This window comes from Coturnix japonica, chromosome 11 (genome assembly GCF_054131305.1).
Source record: "Coturnix japonica strain WE chromosome 11, WE-NBRP24, whole genome shotgun sequence".
NCBI lineage: Eukaryota > Metazoa > Chordata > Aves > Galliformes > Phasianidae > Coturnix > Coturnix japonica.
In genome coordinates, this window is record NC_140673.1 from 24,691,306 (window position 1) to 24,713,624 (window position 22,319).

The following is a 22,319-nucleotide window of genomic DNA, read 5'->3' on the forward strand; positions in this document are numbered from 1 at the left end:
TAAAACTGCAGCCACTGCTCCCCAGGGCAGCTCAGGGAGAAAGAAATTAGTTAGAATTATTTTTAATTGCAGGCTCATACGGAAGCACAGATGATGCTGTATGGATGATGCTGTATGTTGGCACTGCCATGTTTGGGCTGAGAATTACTGTTTAACGTTCACTTTCAGTATTTCATCTGGTGAGAAAAAAGGATCACTTCATTTATTAAGCAGGAATCAGCCTGCTTAAAATAGACACGTCTAGCTCCAGCTTATAGAGGTAGCAAAAGAGGCAGTAAAACACACCACTCAGACAAAGAGCTCTGCTCTCCTCTGGCCAGCAGCAGCTCTGAGCAGAGAAAACCAGCTGCTGCTAATCCTCAGAGCTGCAATGGCCCATGCAGGCGCCCAGCTGCATTCAGCTTGTGGCAGCAGGCAGGTACTCACCCCGGAGCACTGCTGTTAAACCCTGGCAACTACAGCCCACCTCGCAGGAAATCAGCCATTTTTCACAGGTAAGTACATTCCCAGCTGCTGTTGCTTCAGCTGCAGCCAATGTTTGGCACCGTTTCAGGTTTATTTCAAAACCCCATGCAGCCTGTCATAGAGGAGACCTTCTGCAAGCCAGCTGGATTTCTATTTAAACAAATAATCCCCTCTTGTAAGCCCTTCATTCTCCTTCTATGTTTCTTTGCTGGAAGTTTCTCTGTGTGCCAAGATTATTTCTCCCCTGAAGTGTGCAAGGCATTTCTGTGCAAGCTGAAGTTTGCTGGCTGTAGCTGACATAAACAGCAATCTCTTGCACATGATTTCCCTGGGTCCTTCTCGCTCATTACAGCCGATGCACCTTCTTGCCATGGAAATAGTTCTTAGAAAAAGGAGAACTCTTCACAAAAGCCAGCACTGTCGGAGTCCCAGCCTTCACAAAATACCTGCAAAGATTAAAGAGAGTCCTCTGGTTTCCTTCTGTCTGGCCAAGCATCATGCAAGCGGCTGCTGCCCAGCACAGCACAGCCTGACCTCCCAAAGGATGACAGGCTGCTTTTGATGATCAGCAGAGCCTTTCAGAGCCAGGGCTACCCTTATCCAAGGAGCAGCATTATGAATCAACGCTTCTCCCAACAACCAACCCTAATTAAAATAGAGAGCTGTTGTTCTGTCCCTGGAAAGAGGTTTCTTCTGCAACTGCCCTTACAGCCTGAAATCTGAGGGCTTATGCACACTGCTGAGTTTTATGGAGTGCCTGTTCAGACAGTCCACAGCAGCAGAGCTCGAGCTCTGCTCCCCCTGTGCCAGACCCCTCAGCTGGAGCTGTGCTGCAGGCATCCCCAGCCAGCTACAAGCTGCTGCAAGTTAACAGCACCAGCTCTACAATGCTTTTCTTTTTGGTTTCTGAACAGCAGACTCTTTTCTCTAAACAACAGCACAGTACTTGAAAGTCAATTTCAAAGAGCCAAACTGTGCTACATGCTGTGCTGGGGACTGCTCACACAGCATTATTAACAGTGAGAGCATTGTTAACCTTCAACACGCTCTCTTTATATACTGCTGCTGCCTTTTTATAGGTAGCACTGTTTGGATGGGGTATGAAACAGCCCTTCTAGTGCTGCTGCTTGTGTGTAGTCCCACTTGTAGCCCTGCTCCCCTTCCCACCTCCACCTAGTCCTGGAGAGTTGTGCAATTCTGGGGGGTGGAAAGGAACACTAACCATTAAGGCAGGTACAAAACCCACATGGCCCTGGTGCTCTACACCTCAACCCCCTTAGAGCAAAGCTATTAAATCAGAAGCAAAAAAAAACAGCACTTAAAGCCCAAAGTTTGCACTCCCACTAGAGGCAAGAGGTAGAGCCTCACCTTTGGTGTTGCAGCACTTGTAGCAATGTGTGTTCTGGGTTCAGCTCATACATTTCTGCTCTTTCTTCATCTTCAAAATAAAGCTGAGGAAATTTGGGAGGGTTACACGCTTAAGCCATATGAAGACAAGCTATTAAGTCCAGTAAAAGCACCACACACATCTCTCAGAGGTTTCACAAACTCCTATACTTTGAGCTGTGTCAGACACTAATTTCAGCAGTGGGAGACATCACCATCTACACCTCTTTATGTACAATGTACCAGCTCACTGGCCTGAATCTCAGTTATTGTGCTGATTACTGGTTTCCTAACAGTACCTGTAAATACCTTACATTCCACACACGCTGCATATGATAGTACTTTCATTTTTGTTAAAAAACTCTGCCCATGTAAACTTGAGCAATTTCCAGATGTGCTGACAAGTGAATGTAGCTCTCCAACTCGCTACTTAACAACCACGGGTGGTGAGCAGGTGGTGAACACGCTATTGCTTTTGTATGCACACAGATGCTTAGTTTCACTTCAGAGGAAAGAAAAACCAAACACCAAAACCAACCAACATTTCACAAATCAACACACTCAAGTAGAATTAAAGTCCAATTTCTCACCTCGAGATTACTGGGAAGGTATTTCCTTTCTAAATCCCACGGAGGTAACTCAGCAAACATCACCGTTAAATGATCAATAAATCTAAAAGCCAGAACACACATTTCAGCTCAGTGTTCAGCCTGATTTGTACAACTGGTGTGTGAATTGCAGTAAAAATACATCAGCAAATTAGGCAATAGACTTGAAAATAGGCTTATAGGCTTAGAACACTTTCAAACTAATAGCTTGTTCCCTCAGAACTCACTGCTATCTCAATGAGACCACACAACTCATACCAGTGGTTTTAAACTTGAACAATGCAACAGTGAGTTATTTTTAATTGCCGTTTTCACACTACAAAAGGTGTAAAACGAGCACTTCATTTCATTTACAGTTGATTTTTCATCTACATGGTCTCAGCGGTGCCATGGTTCACCACGTCAGTGCTCAGAACACACTTATTTGTCAGTTGGCTGTTTATATTGGTACTGCATGAGAGCTGGCAATTTGTTCTGAGAATTCACCACCAAAGAAAGTGAAAATGGGAAGACATGCTTAAAAATACTATCTAAGAACGATGGCTTTATTCATCTGTTTGCACCATCATTTCTAATTGCCAAATTGTGGGTGGATCTGTGCCTACAAAAATGTTATTGTTTCCAAGTGTTTTAACCCTGTTTGGCCAGCTATGAGATTGGAAATGTGGAACTACTTGATTGCTAAGACAGCATTTCACCTACCAGCTGTTCTCACTCATTCAAACTCCTTCTTTATGAGGAGTCTACACTGCAGACAATGCATTTACCTGGAGTTCTCATGAAAAGCCTCAATGAAGTCTGTCTGCTCGTGCTCAGGGTACAGGAAGAGAACAGGCCAGTTTAGGTTGCCATCAGCATCCAAGTGCACCTTTGCCCCTGTGGCACCGTCAGAGAGGAATCCATTCAGATTTATCTCAGCCAGAGCATTGGATATTTCCTCTTCCTCATTTGAAGGCTCAACAACCTTGAGCTTGATATTTCTTTCCTAGCAGAGAGGAAGGTAAACGAGTAGGTTTTTGTTTTGTATTATTGTTACCTAAAAAGCATTACAGGCCTGGGAGCTCAGCATAGAGCCAGCCAGGCTCAACAAATCCTTAACCCAATCCCCCATGTGTTCCCCCCCCTCAAAAAAGAACCCCATAGAAAGAAGTCCTCCCACTGACCCACCTTTATTGCTGCAAGCAGTCGCTCCTTTTGACACTGTTCTTTCTTCGCCATCGCCTTTGCCTTCCTTGCATCCCTCTCCTCAACTCGCTGCATGTAAGAATTGTACCACAGTCATGCATAGCAAGCCAAGGCCCAGCACTACCCTGCTGACAAGTGGAGGCTCCAGCTGTTTCCTCTGCACATCTCAACAACATCATTACATGGAATCACATTTGAGGAGAAATTACATTATACAGAAACCTGAATGGAGAACTCTCCAAACAAGGTGTTTCTAGCTTAACAGTAAGCAGAACAAATCACTCCTGCAACAAGTACATAAATGCCAGACTGCTGTACCATTTACCTTTAATTTGTCAGCTTTAGCTCTCACTTCCAGAAGCTTTTTCTCCTTTGAATCTATCCGTAAGCCCTCCTCACACCACGCTATTGCTTCCGAGTAGTTCTTTAGCTCCATGTGACAGAGAGCTCCTGAAAGGATCAAAGCTTTTAAGCACCTGGTATTGGAGCTGGCACACAGTTATCACACAAAGCAGTGGCTATAAAGTCAACGTTAACTCTGGTGCCTTCTAAAGCAACACACTCTGTTGTACAGGAGGGGTGAGCTGAGCTGCAGATTGCCAGCAGGTCCAGTAAGCTGGGAGAGAATCTGAAGTACTTTAGAAGTCACGGCATCAGCAGAGTGGTACTGTCTGCAGTGTCCCATCCCTGGATGTGCGTGCAGCCAAGGCTGGGCCCAGGTTGGCACAGCTGGGGCAGGAGGAGGGGGGGACTTTGGTGCCATTTTACCCTGCCCTTACCCCTCACGATGGCTTTGAGGTGGTCGGGCTTCAGCTTTCTCGCTTGGGTTGCATCATTGAGCGCAGAGCGGTAGTTACCTGCAGGCCAAGGAGAGCAGATCAGCACGGGAACCGTATCTCCTGCCTGCCCTGCAAAGGGGGGTACAGGGCTCACCCAGTCGGCAGTTGGCGGCTGCCCTGTTGGACAGCAGCACGGCTCGGAGCTCCACGTCCTCGAAGCTCTGCCGCAGCCCCTCGCTGTAGGCCAGCACTGCTCGGCCGTAGTCCTTCTCCTCGAAGTACGCGTTGCCCTCGTTCTTGTACATGGTGGCCAGCTCTGCGGGGCGGGCACGAGCGGAGCTGGGACCAGCCCTAGGGATGGAACAGGCTGCCCAGGGAGGTTGTGGATGCCCCGTCCTTGGAGGTGTTCAAGACCAGGTTGGACGGGGCCATGGGCAACCTGATCTACGGGGTCTCTATGGGGATCTATGGGGTCTCTATGGGGGATCTATGGGGTCTCTATGGGGGATCTATGGGGTCTCTATGGGGGATCTATGGGGTCTCTATGGGGGATCTATGGGGGATCTATGGGGGATCTATGGGGGATCTATGGGGTCTCTATGGGGATCTATGGGGTCTTCTGGGCAACCTGATGTAGTAAAGGTGTATGTTTGGTGGCCCTGCCAGGCAGGGGGGTTGGAACTACATGATCCTTGAGGTCCCTTCTAACTCGGGTCATTCTGTGATTCTGGGGCCCCTCTGCCGCCCACCTGCGGGCTCCTTGTCCTGGTCGAACAGCATGGACTGCAGGCAGGCCAGCTCGGGATGCCGCTCCGCGTCGATCTCGTCGGGGCAGCGCCTCATGAACATGGGGATGGCCTCCATCTCCTGCGGGCACACCGTGTCAGCTCCCTCCACCAGCCCCATTAACGCCGTCCCGCCCCGCGGCCTCACCTGCTCCCAGGTATCGGGACGGAAGCCATTCAGGTACCGCGGCACCTCAGCATCGCTCTCCTCGCCGTCCGCCATCTTGGTACCGGTCGCTCCGTCCCTCCCCTTCCGGCCCCGTTCATGTCCACGCCCCGCGCCGCCATTTTGCCCGCTGTGGGGTGCGGGCCGGCATCGCGCTGTGTGAGGGGATGGGGATAGGACTGCAAATGGCTGCAAGTGGCCGTAAATGGCTGTAAACGGCTGTAAATGGCTGCCCTCCTCATGGAGGTGTTCACAACCGTAGGGGTGCTGAACCACACATCCCCACCCCACAGCACAGCTGTTAAGCAGCTCCTATAGAAAGAACCGGGCCGTTCAGGCGCACAGATGATAAACTTGGAGACGGGGATCTCAATGGAGTTGCACTTTACTCAGTAACTCAATGACACCTTCCTTAGTGAGGTACAGAACCGTACCAGAGCTCTGATCCCAAACCTCAAACACCGCGGGGTCCTCGCAGACCCTCCTCCCCGCTACGACCACGTAGGGGTAGCCCAGTTTGTTGGCATCCTTCAGCCTCTTGCCAATCGTCAGCTGTGTCCTGTCATCCAGCACCATGTCTCCCTCCATGTGAGGCAGGACTTCAGCCACATCATCATAGAGACGCTCCAGCAGCGCGGCTCCCTGCTCCTCCTTGCTGCCTTTCTTAGGGGGGATGAAGCACACCTGGTAAGGTGCAATGAGGCTCGGCCAGCGGATGCTGTCCTCCGTAGACAGCACCTCAATGGATGCTGCCAGGATGCGAGTGACGCCCAGACCGTAGCAGCCCATTTCTGCTGGCTGGAGCTTGTTCTCTGGGGTGTAAAAGACAGCATTGTGCACAGAGGAATACTTGGTGCCCAGATAAAACGTGTGCCCCACTTCGATCCCTCTGCTCTGAGTGAGTTTTTCCCCGCAGGTGGGACACGCCGTTTGCCCTTCATCCAACATCTCCACGTTAGCTGCAAAGTGCCCAGCAGGGCACAGCACCAACCTGTCCTCACCGATATCAGCCGGCAGCTGGAACTCATGGGACGCAGTGCCGCCAATGGTGCCGGTGGCTGCCCGCACTTGGACACAGCGTAGACCCAGGCGCTTAAAGAGGCCATTATAGGCTGCACACACCAGCTCATAGGTGTGACGTGCTGCCTCCTCTGAGCTGTCAAAGGTGTACATGTCCTTCATGTAGAACTCCCTGCTGCGCAACAAGCCGAAGCGAGGCTTGGGCTCATCCCGGAACTTTCTGGTCACCTGGTAGAGGCGCAGCGGGAGCTGCCTGTAGGACAGGTTGCTGTGTGCAGCCACCAGTTCGGTGACGGCCTCCTCATGTGTAGGACCCAGGCAATACTCCTTGCCGTGCCGGTCTGCCAAGCGGAACAGCTCGGTCCCCATCTGCTCCCAGCGCCCGCTGGTCCTCCACAGCTCCGCAGAGCTCAGGCTGGGCATGTTCACCTTCTGCCCCCCTATGTTTCTCATGGCTCCATCCATCAGGCGGATCAGCTTCTCCATGGCTCGCAGGGCGGGCGGCAGGAGGTGGAAGCAGCCGGGGCTGGCGGGGTGGATGAGGCCGCCCTGCAGCATCAGCCGGTGGCTGCGGCAGCCCGGCTCTGTTGTCTGCCCCTCGCACCCTGCAGCAACACCCACCTGCAGGTTCAGAGGCTGGAAGAGCTGTGAGAGCAGCAGCCGGCCGTGACATGAGGCTTCGTGCTGGGAGCTGCGGGCCGGCAGCTGCGGGGCTGCTGCTGCTCTGAGCACGGGGAGCCCGGTCCGCAGCATCACACCTACAGGGAGCGAGCAGCAAAGCGAGGCGTTACGTGCTGCTTCGTGCTGGGCAGCCCTGCAGCCTCAACACCCGCAGCCCCAGCACTGAGTCCCCCCAGGTCCCAGCTGGGCAGTGCCTGCATGTACCGCCCCGCTCCGCACACATATACACGCGGACCCCAAACCCAAGCTGCTCGCACCGCCCCAAGTCACGTTACACACCGCACCTCCTTCCTGATCCTGGAAGTAGAAAGTGCTGCTGCTCTATGGCTGCTCAGCAGCTCCCACTGCTGTGCGGAGGTCCCCCCGCTGTCCGTACAGCTCCGCAGCTCTGCAGCTCTGAGCCTGCGGGTTTCCAGCTCCAGGATGGTGCTTTCCTATCAGAGCAGCTGCACTGTTGTCCCGGTGATGGTTTCCCTTGTTTTATTCCCTGCTGCAGTCAGTTGAGCTGCAGGTCATACAGGACGCCCCATACCATGCAGGTCCATCTGCAGGGCAGGACAGTGGTCCTTCACTGTTTCCATCTCCTGCTGGAGCTGCTGAAGCAAAGTGTGTTTCTGTCAATGACTTACTGCCTGCCGAGCAGATCAAAGAGACTAAACATCTTGGATTGATTTGCAGGGCAGTGTTTTAAGCGGGAGGGTTTGAGGCTGTACAACAGACAAGGTCTGCTGGGAAAGCTGATATCTCTCATTAAACCAGCAGACAGTGCTGGATGAGGAGCTAAGCTTGGAGGCTGGGAGCCTGTCTGCACTCTTTATCTTTTCCAGCTGTGCCCAGAGGGATCAAACTGAGGTTTCAGCCCTGGCCCAGTCACGCTGGCTACATCCTGGCTGACCCTGGCCATGATCTTACATAGCTGGGAGGGTCCATCAGCCCATAGTACTGCCTTGTGCATCCGTCTGGCTGAGCTTCCTGAGTGCTTCCATTCCTTCCTGGGATGCTTCTGTAATTTACAACTCCAGGGTGATGTTTTTATGTCCAATAAAATGGTAATTGCGGGGCTTGTCACAGAACCTCCTGTGCTTCTTGGGATTGCTCCTCCAGTTGGAAGAGGTGGCACAGGCTGCCACCATCGCAGGGCAGCTGGGAAACAGCCTCCAGCTCAGTGTGTCTGCAGCTCTGAATGTGTGTCAGACAGCAGAACAGCCCCGAGGTGAAGCTTTAAAAACTGCTGCTTCTTTTAAGCTGCTCCAACTGCTTTCTGGGTCACAGCTCGTGATGCTGGGGCTGGTCATGCACTGATTTTGGCCATGTCCCTGGCTGGAGAGATAAATTTAATGTCTAACAAATCTCAGTGTATACAGTATAACCCTTCAGAGGTGCCATGTGGGGACACCATCCCTTGCACTCTTGCAATGCTGGGGCAGAACCGGGTCATACCTCACATGGGAATGTGGGTGCCAGGAGGGGGACACTGCATCCCTGGTGGGAGCCAAGCACTTGCTTGGCTTTGCCGGTACACATGGCCCAGAGAGCTTGAGGGATCCTGCAGTGGGGACTGTGGGGCTCGGGGCAGCCAGGCTGGAGCCCCCAGTATAGCTACAGCTACAGCAGCTCAGAATGAGTGGTAGGTGACAATGGTGAGGGCTGCCATGGTGAAGGCTGCCATGGTGAAGTCTGTCACAGCAGCCCTGGTGAGCAGAGCCAGCAGCGAGGGACATGGGCAGCCGGGTGAGGCCACCAAATGGGCACACAGTGGGGAGAGCAGGGATTCCTGGTTTAGCTCCTGAATTATCATGACTTCTTGGCACAGCAGTCAGAGGCATCCAGCGGGGAGCACTCTGTCTATGTGGGATGTGGGCTCATGCTCCCCACCCAACAGCAAAACCATTTATTAGTGCCTTAATTTGGGATGGATAACAAAGCCAGCATGTGAGGCAGTGGTGTATGTACAGTTGTGCTCTGGATCTGCCTTGCAGGGGGCAGCACCAGCCTCTGGCTGGGCCATAGCAGGGGCATGCTCCCGGGCAATTCAGCTGCCCCATTTCCAGTTCAAGGTGATGCTGAAGAAGCGCAAACAACAGGTAAGAGCCGGATTTGATCCACTCTCCTTGTCCGGGTGGCCAGGAAGCACTGGCAGTGTTGCCTTTGATACCCAGCCTATCCTTACCATCTTTTTCCTTCTGCAGCAAGAGAGGCTGGGCCCGGGAACGTACAACATCAGGGATTTCCTGCAGGAGACACAGCCCTCGAGCCTGAGGGGCATCTGCGACACAAGGGAGCAGAGGTTCAGAGAAAGACAGCGGGTATTTTGCAGCCTGACTTGGGAGCTGCTGGCATCCCTGTGAGCGTTTCCCATCACTAGAGCTGACTGGGGGCTGCCCACAACCATCCCATCTCTCCTGCAGGATTTCTTCCCTGGGCCTGGCACCTACGGCCCCCAGGGGAACCCCTACACTCCCCTGGATGAGAGGGACAGGCGCTCCGCCAGCACACGAGCGCTGATGGACAGCAGGACAGAGAAGTGTGTCTTCCTGACAGCCACGGCACGTCCTGCTCTTTGCCCTGGGATCGTGTTTGTTGGGGTGGCTGTGTTTCTCTGCTTGAAATCTCCCTGCCATCTTCCCTCTGTGCCTGCAGGGCAGTGGTTTGGCACCCGGCACCTACTCCCCATGGAGCAGCACCAAGGAGCAGCTGCAACCGGCGGGCAGACGCAGGACCCGCCAGGTCCCAGTGGAAAGGCGGAAGCCTGCAGTCATCTTGTGGCCCGATGAGGAGGTGTGTAACCTGGACGGGAGGTCCCAGTAAGTGTCACTGCCACCACAAATGTGTAAGATGGAAGCTGCTTTATGCTGCACTTCATCTTGAGTTTTGCTTTTTGGCTTTCTTGGATCTGAGCAGCATGGTGAGATAAATCCTCACAGCAGGAGAGAGTGTCTGTGAGCAGTGAAAGGCTCAGCTCTCACAGCGAGGGGTCTTTGGGGTGTCTGGAGTGACCTCCAGCAGCTGAGCCTCATGCAGCTCCTGTGGCCCAGCAGGAGGAAGACACCAAGAAGCACATTGTCACTGTCAAGGGGTTCCCGGATGAGCTGATGTCAAGGGAAAACAAGAAGAAAGGCTGCTTCAGCACAATGCCACGGAACCCGGGCTGCCCCACAGAGAGGATCTTCTGGGCCACGCTCAGCCAGTGCCCGAGGGACGCGGTCAGTGGCAGTGGGGTGTTGTTCCATTTCCACCCTCCCCAAGCTGCTGGTTTCACCTGGTGGTGTTGGGTACCAGGCAGTGCTGTGGGGCTGCTATTCCTGAGAGCAGATGGAAGGGTAAGAAGTTTCCTTCTGCACAGTTTGAGGTGGGACCAGGCTCATACGATCCAAAGCCTGCTGAGAGATCAGCAAACTTCAACCAGCCCCCGTTCTGGTCGTCTGCAAAGAGGTTTGACAAAAAGGCCGAACGCCTCTTCATGGGGAATGAGGTGAGTGAGCGCAGGGCAGCCTGAGAGGGGCACAGGAGCCATCAGGCTTTAAGCTTGTCTCTGTCACTGTCTCTATCTATTGCTGGCACCCAGTGAGATTACAAACCTCATCCTGCAGCTGTGGGCACCCAGTGCAGAGCAGGCGCTGAGATGGGCAGCGTGAGCTGGGCTGATGCTGAGCAGAGGGACAGGAGCTCAGCAGCAGCCACATCACCTCTGCCCTTCCCAATGCATGCTCAGATAACATAGCATGTCTCCTCCTCCTTCCCCTGCAATGCAGACCTCCTTTGGTTAAGATATTCCACACATTGTTGTTTTCTGCAACATAAAGCTGCTACCCAATGTTGCTCCACTGTATCAGCCTCTGCAGCGACAGGGAAACAACATGTGACCTTCCCTTTCCAGAATCGTGTGGGTGTGGGCCGCTATAATCTCAGCAGATATGACAAATACCCTCGGAAGATCAGATACCAGTCCCTGTACAAGAGTGAAACACAGCGGTACCTGAGCAACTTGAAGCAGGATGCCTACATGCTGTAAGTGGCATATAACAGGGGCTGGAAGCACTTTCACATCAGCTTGCAGGAAAACTTGCTTTGTCTTGATCAACTCTGGTGAGGCTGAGTGAAGATACTAGTAGTTTACAACTGACTTGAGAGGCTGAATAGCAGAAGGGATGGTTGTGGGGTTGGAAGTGCTGGAATGGGACTTGGTGGCCCCAGAACAGGGTCCTTCTATGAATGGTAAGTTAATATGTCTGTGAAGAAGCGAGCAGCCCTTAGTGCTTCCCTCTGTGTAAGGGCAGTGGGAGGGTTAAAATGCTGCTGGCTGCCCAGGCACTTTAAAGGTATGGAGGTGGTTGTTCTACCTTGTGGAATGCAGTCTGTATGAAGAAGAGGTACAGACAAATGGTGTCTGAGTTAGAGGAGGCAGCCTGGGGGAGAACCCAACAGTGGATGAGGCTCTCTCAGCTCATTCCCTGTGCTGGCACTGATTTGATCAATGGCCTCAAACACAAACCGCGTTCTCAGACCGCGCCTTGGTTTACCCATTTGGAGAAAGAAGATAACAAGGCTCAGTTCCATTGCAAAGGGCTTTGAAATCACTAGGGGGAAAACCTTGTGAAGTAGTTGGGAACTGTACTAATGAGAGACCTCAGGGCAGTCCTTTGCTTTCACCTTTGCTCATGGCCAAGATTAGCAAACTGCTGTGGTGGTACTATGGGCTGACAGCTCTGCAAAAGCAGTCTTGATCTCCAGAGAGTTGTTAGAAATCCATTTCAGTTCAATACAACATGGCAGCCTTCAGCTGGGGCAGCTCCGAGTTAGCTATCCCATGATGAAGGAGAAGGCATAATGAAATCTAGCTTTCAATATTGCTGGCTTTGTTAATTTTGTAGCTCCAGTAGGAATAGAAAAAAAAAGCCTGAACAGAGAGCAGGATGTTCAAATGCACCGAGTTGCTCTATGATCAAATAGCACCAGCTCCAAAATCACTTTTCAAGCTACAGCTTTACTTTCAAGGGAATAGCCAGGCTTTTAAGAGCTCTGTTCACCTCCGTGCTCGTTAAGATTAATGAGATTAATCCAGCCAATAATTAGAGCTCACTGAATCACATCCTCTTTTCACAGCGAGCGGCTAAAGCCTGCTGCGAAAAACAAATGGAGTCATTTGATTTCTGCTCCACGTTGTCCAGATACCTGTGAAGAAAGCACTGCTGTTTTCCAAATGTAAGATGGTGCTGGAGAGCCTGAATTGGCAAATAAACCATGGACATGCCAGTGGATGAGATGGTGTAATGCGAATACTCGCAGTGTGCTGGCATGCAAGAGATAGGAAACAAGTCTTGCTCTGTGGTAATAAAACACCCTTCAGACATTCGTCAGTCTAACCTGTCTGTTGACTAATTCATTGTTTTCACCTTTATGAAAATGACACAGTGGAGAAGAGGATGTCCGACACCATACACTGACCACAGGAAGGTTTGTGGCATGCAGCACTCATTCAGCATTAAGCATTTCCTTCCCCGTCAGCTTGCACTACTTAAGGGCCGTGCAGCTCTCTGTGTGTTCTGTGCATGGTGGCAGTTATCATGGCAAGCAGTGAGTGCACCAAGGTCCACCACAGCAACTTGAAAGGAGAGCTGGTCATGAGAAAGCAGCACCGTGGCAGCTGGGAGAGGTTTGGGAACTGTCTGCATACCTGTCTGACTTGCTATCATTGTGAGGATCTTCATTACGATCTACAACTCATAGCTTCACTTGAATTAGCAATTCAAATCCCAGCAGCTGGAGGGCATTAGGGGGAATTTAGTGTCATCATTCCAAATTTTGTAGCATATTAAGGCCTAGAGGCAATGAAGAAAGTGAAATGAGCAGAAAGCTCTATCAGCTGGAACAAAGGATGGCCATAAAACTATACCACGAGTGCGTTGGTTCACTCCACGTTAACCTTTACAAAGGCTCACGCCAGTGTTTAGACAGACTGGAATAATTAAATTTGGGTGTAATTACGTGTTAGCTGTGGCTGATTAGGTATGCTAATTAATCTGCAATTACCCTTTGGTGGGAGAAAGAATTGAACACAGGTAAAACTGCGGTAATTTAAAGAAATAGTGATAATTGTAATAGAAGGGCAAGCAAAGGAAAAGAAGTTCTCTGAAGGGAACATTGGAAGATGTAAAGGCTGTGACCAAGCTGCAGGAGGGCTGGAAAACCTCCCTCCAAGCTTACAGAGCTCCTGCAGTAGTTTTGCTCTCATGGGCCACAAAGTCACAGGGAAACGCTGAAGGGAAAAATCAGAACAACTGGCATCATGAGGTTCTTTCTGAGGCATAATGGAAGGGTTAAGGCTCAGCTATAAGGCATATCACGGGGCAGAGATAAGAGCAGACTCATGGCCTTCAATGGCATTCCTTCAAAGCAGCTTGCAGAGTTAGACTCCTCATTTATCAGCATTGCAACCCCTCTGGCCTCTGATCAAGGCAGCAGCTTTTCTCACTAATTGCTGACCGCTTGTAACAGTACAACGAGCATGAGAAAGGCTAAACAATGCCAATGAAAACAAGTTATCATTCGTTAAAAGAAGCTACATTGAGCAGCACGCCGGCTATATTTTTATTTTAAACAGCCCATACAGCCAAAAAATAAGACCAACAGCAACTCTGCTTGTGCGTGTGTGTGACTGGAGTACAGTGACACCACCAGACCACATCATACCAAGTTCGCTAATAAATTAACGAGTGAAAAAACAAATACAGTGCATACCTAAAGATCATCATTATGTGAGAGAAACGCAGCTTAAGTCAAAGTATTTGCATATTCCTCTAGCTTTTTTAAGCACCGCCCTTTAAAAACGGACTAAACCAATCCTTGCTCTGCGCAGATCATCTTGCAAGCACCGGGCTAAAGCACAGCTTTGCCACAGGAACAGGGAAACTGCTCGTGTGCTGCTTCCCTCGCAGGGGTGGGAAAACAGATTCCCACTCTGAGAATCAGTGCTTGCTTTCCTGTGTGCCATGAGGCCTGGAATGGATCACCAACACAGCCTTGCTCTTGCATCTGTATGGGCAGCCCATGTGTTGGGCAGCACTGCATGCACCCTGCAGTGGCTGTGTCTCCCCTTGGCAGGCTGCTCCTGCCACCAGTTCCCTGCACAGGTAAGGGGTACCTGACTTGCACACCATCTGCCCAGCGTGCATCACTGAGGAACAGGCCGAGCTTATTCTTGTCACTGCTTTATCATTGGTTTCATTTGGACCATAAGCATCCATCTATCAATAAATAACATCATTGGTTTAGCACTCATAAAAAAAAAATAATCACAAAGCTTCTCACTGCAAACCATTTAAAGTGTTCTCTGTGTTACCCCATCAGCAGCCAACAAGAAATGACTCTTTCCCCTCAAGCTCAGTAATGTTCAGATTAACAACCTGCCACACTGCTTGCATGAGACATGGGCTTGGTTTGGAACCACGTCTCTGGCTACAGAGTCAAAACATTGCCATGCTTCTATACTTGACCGCAGGAAGCGTGTGACCGTGCTGTGCACCAGAAGGGGGAACAGAACAGTATTTACTATTGATCTCTTCTCCAGGTGACTGAAACAGTCCTTTTTACAAAGCCTATCAATCTAATCCAGGTAAACTGAAAAGCAAAAATGCCTCTCGGGTGAGAACTGAAGCCTGAGCATAGCAAGCACCCGAAACAAGAGCTCTTCTTATCCACAGTCACTTGCTCTGACAAACCTTGCAAAAATAAAGCCTTAACTTGTGAGGGCACACTTCCTGCTGGCCAGGACAGAAGGGTCTCACTGACCCATGTTCTCTTCCAACTGAGTGTTTATAAGGCACTAAAATTAAGCAAAAAAACAAAAACAAAAGGCAAAACCCCAAAAGTCCAAATAAACTGACTCACAGCAAGCAAAGCCCCAAATTAATAATTGCCTATATGAAATAGCAGCAATTTTTCCAGTAGTTGTACAAAGCCAGAGCACTGCTATGTGGGAGCAAAACCCAACAGAATACCGTTAACCAATAAAGTAACTAAAACCTATACCCATGTAACATTTCATAATCAAAGCCAGTACAGATCTGATAGGCACAAGTAAAAAGCATTTGCTTCACACCTCAGCGCTCAGTTCTGAAACAGGACCAACTGTTGGGGAGTGTGGTTGTGTGCTGAGGTACCACGCAGCTCTGCAAGGCCAGGAGGACGTGGTACCATTGCTAAGCTGCCCTAAAGCGTACTGACTGCAGGCAAACAATTAATGCGAAGATTCATTCAGCTTTGGCACCTCTTCCTGTCCCCTCCTTACCACTTTCAGAAGTAATTTGAAATATAGCTCTAATTTATAGCTGGCATCACTTCAGCGTCCTCTTTTCCAGTTCCTTTTCTTAAGCTTGGAGCCAGGTGAGTTCACCTACATCCAAGACAGGTCCAAGATAACACAAGGTAATCAGCACTTCAGATTTCTCATAAACAATCACTTTTGAGTTTTGGAAAACTGTTCTTAAAGCATACTAAGAAATACTAAACATAAGTTTATATAAAGCATGAATTCATATCATTGAAATATCAACAAGAACGAACTTATTTGGAGAGCAATAAAGCTTTTCTTTAAAAAGGATATGCTGACTAGCTATAGTAAATTCATCTTTCCCTGATTGCTTAATTAGGCTGTTCAAGCTCAGTGCCTGGCAGCCTTGCAGATTTTGTCGTACACTTCCGGAAAGGCATCCTTGCAATTCATTTGCTCCCTCAGACTGTGGTATAAGGAACCATCAAACATATCCCAGAACTCCTCACGGGTCATGTAGCAATCTGCATACAGCATCTGGAAACTGAAATCAAAGGTAAAAGGAAGTGAGAGAGACGGTATTAATTGTATTAATTATAATTAAGAAGAAAATGGACAGGGCAAGCTCTGCAGAGCAAATATTCGATGGGACCATCAAAATGTTCATATGGATCATGCTGAGACACTCAGACACACTCTGAGGGCCATCTAATCCACCCCCCCTGCAATTAACAGGCTCTAAATCATTGTGTACCCTTCCTTATGTCCACACTGCTCTCCCCAAAATGCAGAGCAGTAAAACACGGTTACAAACAGCCCCGCTGGGATTATGAAACTCTGAGATTGACACAGTCTTCCTTTTTTTTCCCCAACTGACAGAACTTTGTTGGCCAAAAAGATTAAAATTAAAAACTTAGTTTCAAATTGATTCTAAAAGCTTAACATGAATTTTTGGTTGCTTTGTTCTCGGGCAGATCACCTCATAACTAAAAGACTTTTATGATACCTCAAAGCATACTCACCATTGTTTCTCAGCTACATGGGATGTAATCACTGTTAGACTGAGAAATGGGTCAAAGTAGGAATGCAGCTAAATTATACTGAGGGCATAAAAACACTGCATAGATGGTTTTTGTTGGGGACAAACAGGTCTGTTAACACCTGCCTACTGATGCTACTATGGCAAATTAAGCTGTCGGGAGTCAGTGACAGATGGTAGCAATCTATCTCACGCCCACTCTGGCCTTGTGTAACCAGAATCAGAGCAGCAAAAAGGAGGTTCCAAAAGCTCCAGCTGTGGGAAAGGCTCCCAGGGCCATGCAGGGAGCGGTCAGGGCTGCCCTCCTGCTGGGAGGACACCCAAGCCCAAGGACAGGGCAGTGTGTGCCTCTGTGATGGCAGGGAGCCCAGCAGCCCCAAGGGCAGGTGGGGAAGCTGTTCAAACTTTAACAGCCTGTGGGATTCCTAAAGGGCCTGTGGCCTGCTGCAGCCAAACAGCACTTGCTCTGCTCCTGCTTTGGATCAGCCTTGAAACAAGCCAGCCTCAATATGCAGTGGTTACCTCTGGAAGGGCCGGGCTACCAGCCTTGATGAGAGCGGTCACTGCGCTTACACTACCACTGCATGGGACAGCAGCTGGTTTATATCCTCCCAGCATGGACCTGCTGAGGTCCTTCTGATTGCATTGACCACGTCTGTTGCAGCAGATTCTACTCCCAGAGCAGCATGGAGCTGAAAGGATGCACAGATGACCTGTCTGCATGCTACCCAGCTCCCAGGCAAACACATTGCATCAGTGAGCCCATATATTTGGTTGGTTTTGCAATCGAATCGTGATAGTGCAATCACATTATAAAAGTGCAGCATCAAAACGAATAATTAAACTGACTTACAATTACGGTTGTAGTCGTTGTAGTGTTAAATTGCTGCAGTGCAACATAAATGTGATGAAACTACATGGATGTCAATTATATGGTACTGCCATCACTCCAAGGAATGGGAACCTTACCCGTGCACGCTTCTCACAAACTTTTCCATTTGCCTCATGGAAGCCCTGGCTTCAAATTGCTTCGTTTTGGGCTCTCCATAAGCTCCAATATCCACGTAGAGTTCTGTTTCATTCCCTTTGGGGTGAACCATACCAGGATTATTGGGCAGTAAGAAAGGACATAACCAAAGAGGGTACACCTGCAGAGATAAGAAAACACGTGATCAATGTTTTTTAACAGAACAATGATTGATACAATCTCTTAATACAGTGACGAAGAGTTAAGAGGACCAAGTTGGGATCAAATCTTACACAGCTTTCCCTCTCCAATTCTCTTGCTGCAGTTCTTAGAGCCACTTTCTAATCACCGTAACAAATAGATTGAGACACAACACTTGCAGTTTGCTCCGGGAACAACTTCTCCCCATTAACCTCTTCAACACCCAGATGTATGTTTAATGACTTCTTATACAAACTGAATACTATGTCTTAAAACAAATGGGCACAGTTATTGCAACAGTGATTCACTGCACTGAAAAAACACTTGTTCTTACATGAAGGTCAACGTGGAAGGTTTGGATGGATTTTTCAAGGCTCTTCATTGGGACCAACATGTCTTGCACAACATGGTGTTGCTCATACAGCTTTCGAATAGCTTCTCCTTGCGTGAGTTTTAACAAAGAGATTTTGGGAGGAACCATCCAGCCAAAGAGGTAGCGGAAAACAGGGTTATTGCCAAAAGGAATGATATCCTTTAAAGAGGAAAGACAGGAAAAGTTAGACTTAGGAATGCGTAATTGAACCAAAAGACAATACTTGAGAACCCTCAGAGAAATATGAAATGAGATTTTCAATAAATGTAGCTGCTGATATTTTTGCTAAGCTCATACAATGCAAATATGAACTAAGAGAGGTCTGGACTGAATTTTGCTACTGAGCCCTTCCCTGAGCATCTTCTTGTCACAACAGGATTTTCAGACTCATGTAACTCACAGTATTTCATCAGCCCCAAATAATTGCAGAAAATGAAGTCCAGGGAACAGCAGGCTATTATTTTAGAACAGCTATGAGGAGTAAACTTGTAAAACTCTTACAAGAACTGACACGCATGAGATCAGGTCATAAATGAGTTTTGAAGCTGTAAAATTTGAAGCACTTGCGACACAGCAAGCTCCTGTTTACCTGCCTTCTCCAGCAGCTGAAATTCAGAATGCAGCAGTAGCAAACTCAACATGTAGCAAAAGGAATCACAATGTCAAATAAAACGTTCACATAATTGCACAGCTGAAGATATGTGCTTGTATAATTTAAATTAATGGCATTACTTTATAACGAGCTTAGGCAAGATTAGGAAAGGAGCATCCTCAGCCACAATTCCACCTTCGTGTTTTTATCACTGTCTTTAGAAATCGCTCAGTAGGCATAAAGGCTTAATGCTTCAATACATACTTAGGTTTTACGTTCAGAAAAGCATTCAGCCATTCATTAGGAAGTTATGATACAACAGCCAAGGGAAAGGTGCTAGAATGTACGTACAGTGGGAAAGAGCAGAGTGTCTTCTCATAGATGTTATTTCAAGTTTGGAACTGTTCTTACCTGGAGTTCCCAGAAAATACTACGTGTATGTCTGTGGTAATAATGTCTGGAGGGGATGTATTCAATTCCAGTCTTATTGGCCTTCAAATACTTCTCCACGTGCTTGAAGAACCATGGCTTGTAGTAGTTGCCAATTTTGTTTATCTACAAGACAGAGATTTATTAGCAAATCCCAACCCAGGTAACAATAACAACTTAATAGACAACACCAAGCTTCATTAAGGCAGAGGAGAAATATCCAAGTTGAACAACGTGGTTTTCTATCGTCACACGGCAGTAAAGTGTCAGTTCAGCTTTGGGGTATTGCTTTCATTGGGAACAACTTTAGTTACCTTGCTTGGTTCAGCTTCATCAGTCAGGACTCCTGTCATGATGACAGCTTCGTCCAAAGAATACACGAGTCCTTCCACAAAACTGTTCTCCTTTTTCTTAGACTCTTCAGTGAACTTCTCACAAATATTCCTCAGCCCTCGTACAGGTTTGTAGTGTAACTTGATGTATTTCTTGGCAGGAATCATTTGTATTTCTGCTGCAACCAGGAAACCCAGAGTACCACAAGACCAAGGCACTGCGTAAAACAGGTCTGAGTTTTCAGTCTGCAAAAAGCACGTCATACGAAATCATCTATCCACATCGATAACTGCCAATGACATAATAAATGAGAGCAAAATAATTTGTTCTTACTGGTGTGCATCTCACAAGGCTCCCATCAGCAAGGACCAGCTCGTAGGCCACACAGGTATGTTGGAAAAGCCCATAGATATGGGATGAAGACTCAATGCCCGTTCCCATGATCAGACCACCTTATGGAGAGAGCACATCAAAGTCCCAATGAAACACACTGCAGAACGGAGGTGATTTACCAGAACAAATTAACACAGAGTACTCTAGGAAAGATTCACACCAAGCACAGGAAGTAAATGAAAGGCAGGAAATGAGTCCATTTCTTCTCATCACATCAACCCTTACCTACAGTGAGGTCATCAAGCTCTGGCACCACGGGAATAGTCCATCCCATAGGGTTCAGGTATGCAGTCAGTTGACCCATAGTGACCAAAGGTTCCACACGAACAACCTACAAAAGAGAGAAAACTCAGTCCTCCCATCAGACACAAATTAAGTGTTTGGAATGAGCGACGACAAAACGTGGCTATATGGATGGTTCTTCCATCTGTTATCAGAACTCAGAGCCTTGCTTTCCCCAGAGCAGCACTAAATATAGCTGGAACTGCTAAGTGATTCCTCCTCTGCCTCAACATCTCGTTGCTCAGTGCCCAGAGCCATCAATCCTTCTGGTCTTTAAGGCTTCAGCACATAGAGCTAAATGATTCCATATGCTGGGGGGGTGGTGGGAGGGTTGATAGAATAAGCCAAGCATACAGTGTAAAAACTAAAATATGATGGGTTTAGTGCTACAAAAAGCCTTTGTTCTTTATGGAGTCGGGCTCCAGCTATAAACACAGTGAAGCAATAGCTGTGTATTCAGTACCACGGCCATGCTGTGCTACCTGTCTCTTGGCGTCCACTTCCAGCACATCCATCAAGTTGATCATGATATTCTTATGGGTCTTCTTATACTTCCCCACACGCAGCGACACCGTCAACCAGCCGGGCCTCCCAGTGCACATATATCTCCTACCACCTTCATCCTTCCACTCCCTCACCTGCAAAAGGACAACAACCAAACCCAGCTCTTAGAACAGCAACAAGGGGGGGGGGGGGCATGTTAATACCCCATGTTAATACACCATCACCAGGGGGGCCATGTTAATACCTCATCAACAGGGGGTCATATTAATACCCCATCACCAGGAGGCCATGTTAATACTCCATCACCAGGGGGGCCATGTTAATAGTCCATGTTAATACTCTATCACCAGGGGGGTCATGTTAATAGTCCATGTTAATACCCCATCACCAGGGGGGCCATGTTAATACCCCATCACCAGGGGGGCCATGTTAATACCCCATGTTAATACACCATCACCAGGGAGGTCATGTTAATACCCCATGTTAATACCCCATCACCAGGGGGGCCATGTTAATACACCATCACCAGGGGGGTCATGTTAATACCCCATGTTAATACCCCATCACCAGGGGGGTCATGTTAATACCCCATGTTAATACCCCATCACCAGGGGGGCCATGTTAATATCCCATGTTAATACCCCATCATCAGGGGGGTCATGTTAATACCCCATCACCAGGGGGGTCATATTAATACCCCATCACCAGGGGGGCCATGTTAATACTCCATGTTAATACCCCATCACCAGGGGGTTCATGTTAATACCCCATCACCAGGGGGGCCATATTAATACCCTGTGTTAATACCCCATCACGAGGGGGGCCATGTTAATACTCCATCACCAGGGGGGTCATGTTAATACTCCATGTTAATACCCCATCACCAGGAGGGTCATGTTAATACCCCATGTTAATACTCTTATCACCAGGGGGTCATGTTAATACCCCATGTTAATACACCATCACCAGGGGGGTCATGTTAATACCCCATGTTAATACTCTATCACCAGGGGGGCCATGTTAATACCCCATCACCAGGGGGGTCATGTTAATACCCCATGTTAATACCCCATCACCAGGGGTTCATGTTAACACCCCATGTTAACACTATCACCCCCAAGGCCTCACCTGCTGCTGGATGTGCCGGACCCTGTGTCCGTGCATCCTGGGCGCGCTGTGCATCCTCCTCACGGCCCACGATCGGAGCTGATAGTACACGTCGAACAGGATGGACAGAGGCATCAGGAAGAAGCAAACGAAGATCCAACGGTGATGAACCAGCACCGCTTCCAAACCGCGGTGCCGCACCCATAGGAGCAGCAGGAGCAACCCCACAAACAGCGACCACACAGCCGACATGGCGGCCGAATAGAACCGAATAGAACCGAACCGACCCGAACCGAGCCGAGCCGAGCCGAGCTCAATACCGGACCCCGCTGCACCGCACCCGCCGCTCGCGCGCTCGCCGCCCGGCCCCGCCTCCCTCCGTCCAGCCCGAACCTCATTGGTCGCTGCCCGCCTCCGCCCTGAGGAGAGGGGAGGAGAGAGACCAATCAGAGAGATGAGAGGAGATCGGACCAGGCGCTGAGGGAGATGATTGGATGAGAGAGGCCGGCCCCGCTCTACCCCCATAGGAGGGGTTGGGGCGGGGGAGGCACCTGGACGGGGGATGGGATCAATGGGGTGGGATGGGGTGGGGTGGGATGGGATGAGATGGGATGGGATGGGATCAATGGGATGGGATCAATGGGATGGGATGGGGTGGGGTGGGATGGGATGGGATGGGATGGGATGGGATGGGATGGGATGGGATCAATGGGATGGGATCAATGGGATGGGATCAATGGGATGGGATGGGATCA

General features: G+C 49.2%; 4 protein-coding genes across 19 annotated transcripts; 1 reads left to right on the forward strand and 3 right to left on the reverse strand.

Annotated features, from left to right (window-relative positions):
- Positions 1 to 180: 180 nt before the first annotated feature.
- Positions 181 to 5,449, reverse strand: TTC4 (tetratricopeptide repeat domain 4). 14 transcript variants are annotated; one of them, XR_014932863.1, is made up of 10 exons: positions 5,357 to 5,449; positions 5,173 to 5,290; positions 4,578 to 4,739; positions 4,424 to 4,501; positions 3,970 to 4,094; positions 3,627 to 3,769; positions 3,227 to 3,444; positions 2,442 to 2,523; positions 1,834 to 1,916; positions 181 to 911 (listed from the first exon to the last, which is right to left on the reverse strand). XR_014932863.1 is itself a non-coding variant. In XM_015870800.3 (10 exons), exons 1-10 carry the CDS (start codon positions 5,429 to 5,431, stop codon positions 812 to 814), a joined length of 1,128 nt encoding a protein of 375 aa, XP_015726286.1. In that variant the 5' UTR covers positions 5,432 to 5,449; the 3' UTR covers positions 181 to 811. The 14 variants fall into 14 exon arrangements, 9 of the variants coding, with proteins under 9 accessions (XP_015726286.1, XP_085367898.1, XP_085367903.1 ...); XR_014932862.1 differs by having other exon boundaries at positions 3,627 to 3,772; XR_014932860.1 differs by having other exon boundaries at positions 4,578 to 4,790.
- Positions 5,450 to 5,741: 292 nt separating this feature from the next.
- Positions 5,742 to 7,737, reverse strand: PARS2 (prolyl-tRNA synthetase 2, mitochondrial). Of its 3 annotated transcripts, none has more exons than XM_015870798.3 (2): positions 7,360 to 7,737; positions 5,742 to 7,152 (listed from the first exon to the last, which is right to left on the reverse strand). In XM_015870798.3, exon 2 carries the CDS (start codon positions 7,145 to 7,147, stop codon positions 5,744 to 5,746), a length of 1,404 nt encoding a protein of 467 aa, XP_015726284.1. In that variant the 5' UTR covers positions 7,148 to 7,152; positions 7,360 to 7,737; the 3' UTR covers positions 5,742 to 5,743. The 3 variants fall into 3 exon arrangements, with proteins under 3 accessions (XP_015726284.1, XP_032302022.1, XP_085367883.1); XM_032446131.2 differs by having other exon boundaries at positions 7,346 to 7,653; XM_085511757.1 differs by having other exon boundaries at positions 7,333 to 7,362.
- Positions 7,738 to 8,691: 954 nt separating this feature from the next.
- Positions 8,692 to 12,438, forward strand: CIMAP2 (ciliary microtubule associated protein 2). Its single transcript, XM_015870803.3, is given in 10 exon segments — positions 8,692 to 8,806; positions 9,055 to 9,159; positions 9,265 to 9,381; positions 9,484 to 9,621; positions 9,716 to 9,853; positions 10,114 to 10,278; positions 10,419 to 10,547; positions 10,953 to 11,083; positions 12,179 to 12,212; positions 12,215 to 12,438. Coding segments are annotated over 10 exon segments (1,008 nt in total). The 5' UTR covers positions 8,692 to 8,794; the 3' UTR covers positions 12,254 to 12,438.
- Positions 12,439 to 13,635: 1,197 nt separating this feature from the next.
- Positions 13,636 to 21,934, reverse strand: DHCR24 (24-dehydrocholesterol reductase). Its single transcript, XM_015870797.3, has 9 exons — positions 21,586 to 21,934; positions 20,436 to 20,591; positions 19,897 to 20,002; positions 19,612 to 19,730; positions 19,260 to 19,523; positions 18,928 to 19,071; positions 17,886 to 18,083; positions 17,353 to 17,531; positions 13,636 to 15,888 (listed from the first exon to the last, which is right to left on the reverse strand). The coding sequence occupies exons 1-9, from the start codon at positions 21,814 to 21,816 to the stop codon at positions 15,735 to 15,737; spliced, it is 1,551 nt and encodes a 516-aa protein (XP_015726283.1). The 5' UTR covers positions 21,817 to 21,934; the 3' UTR covers positions 13,636 to 15,734.
- Positions 21,935 to 22,319: the final 385 nt, after the last annotated feature.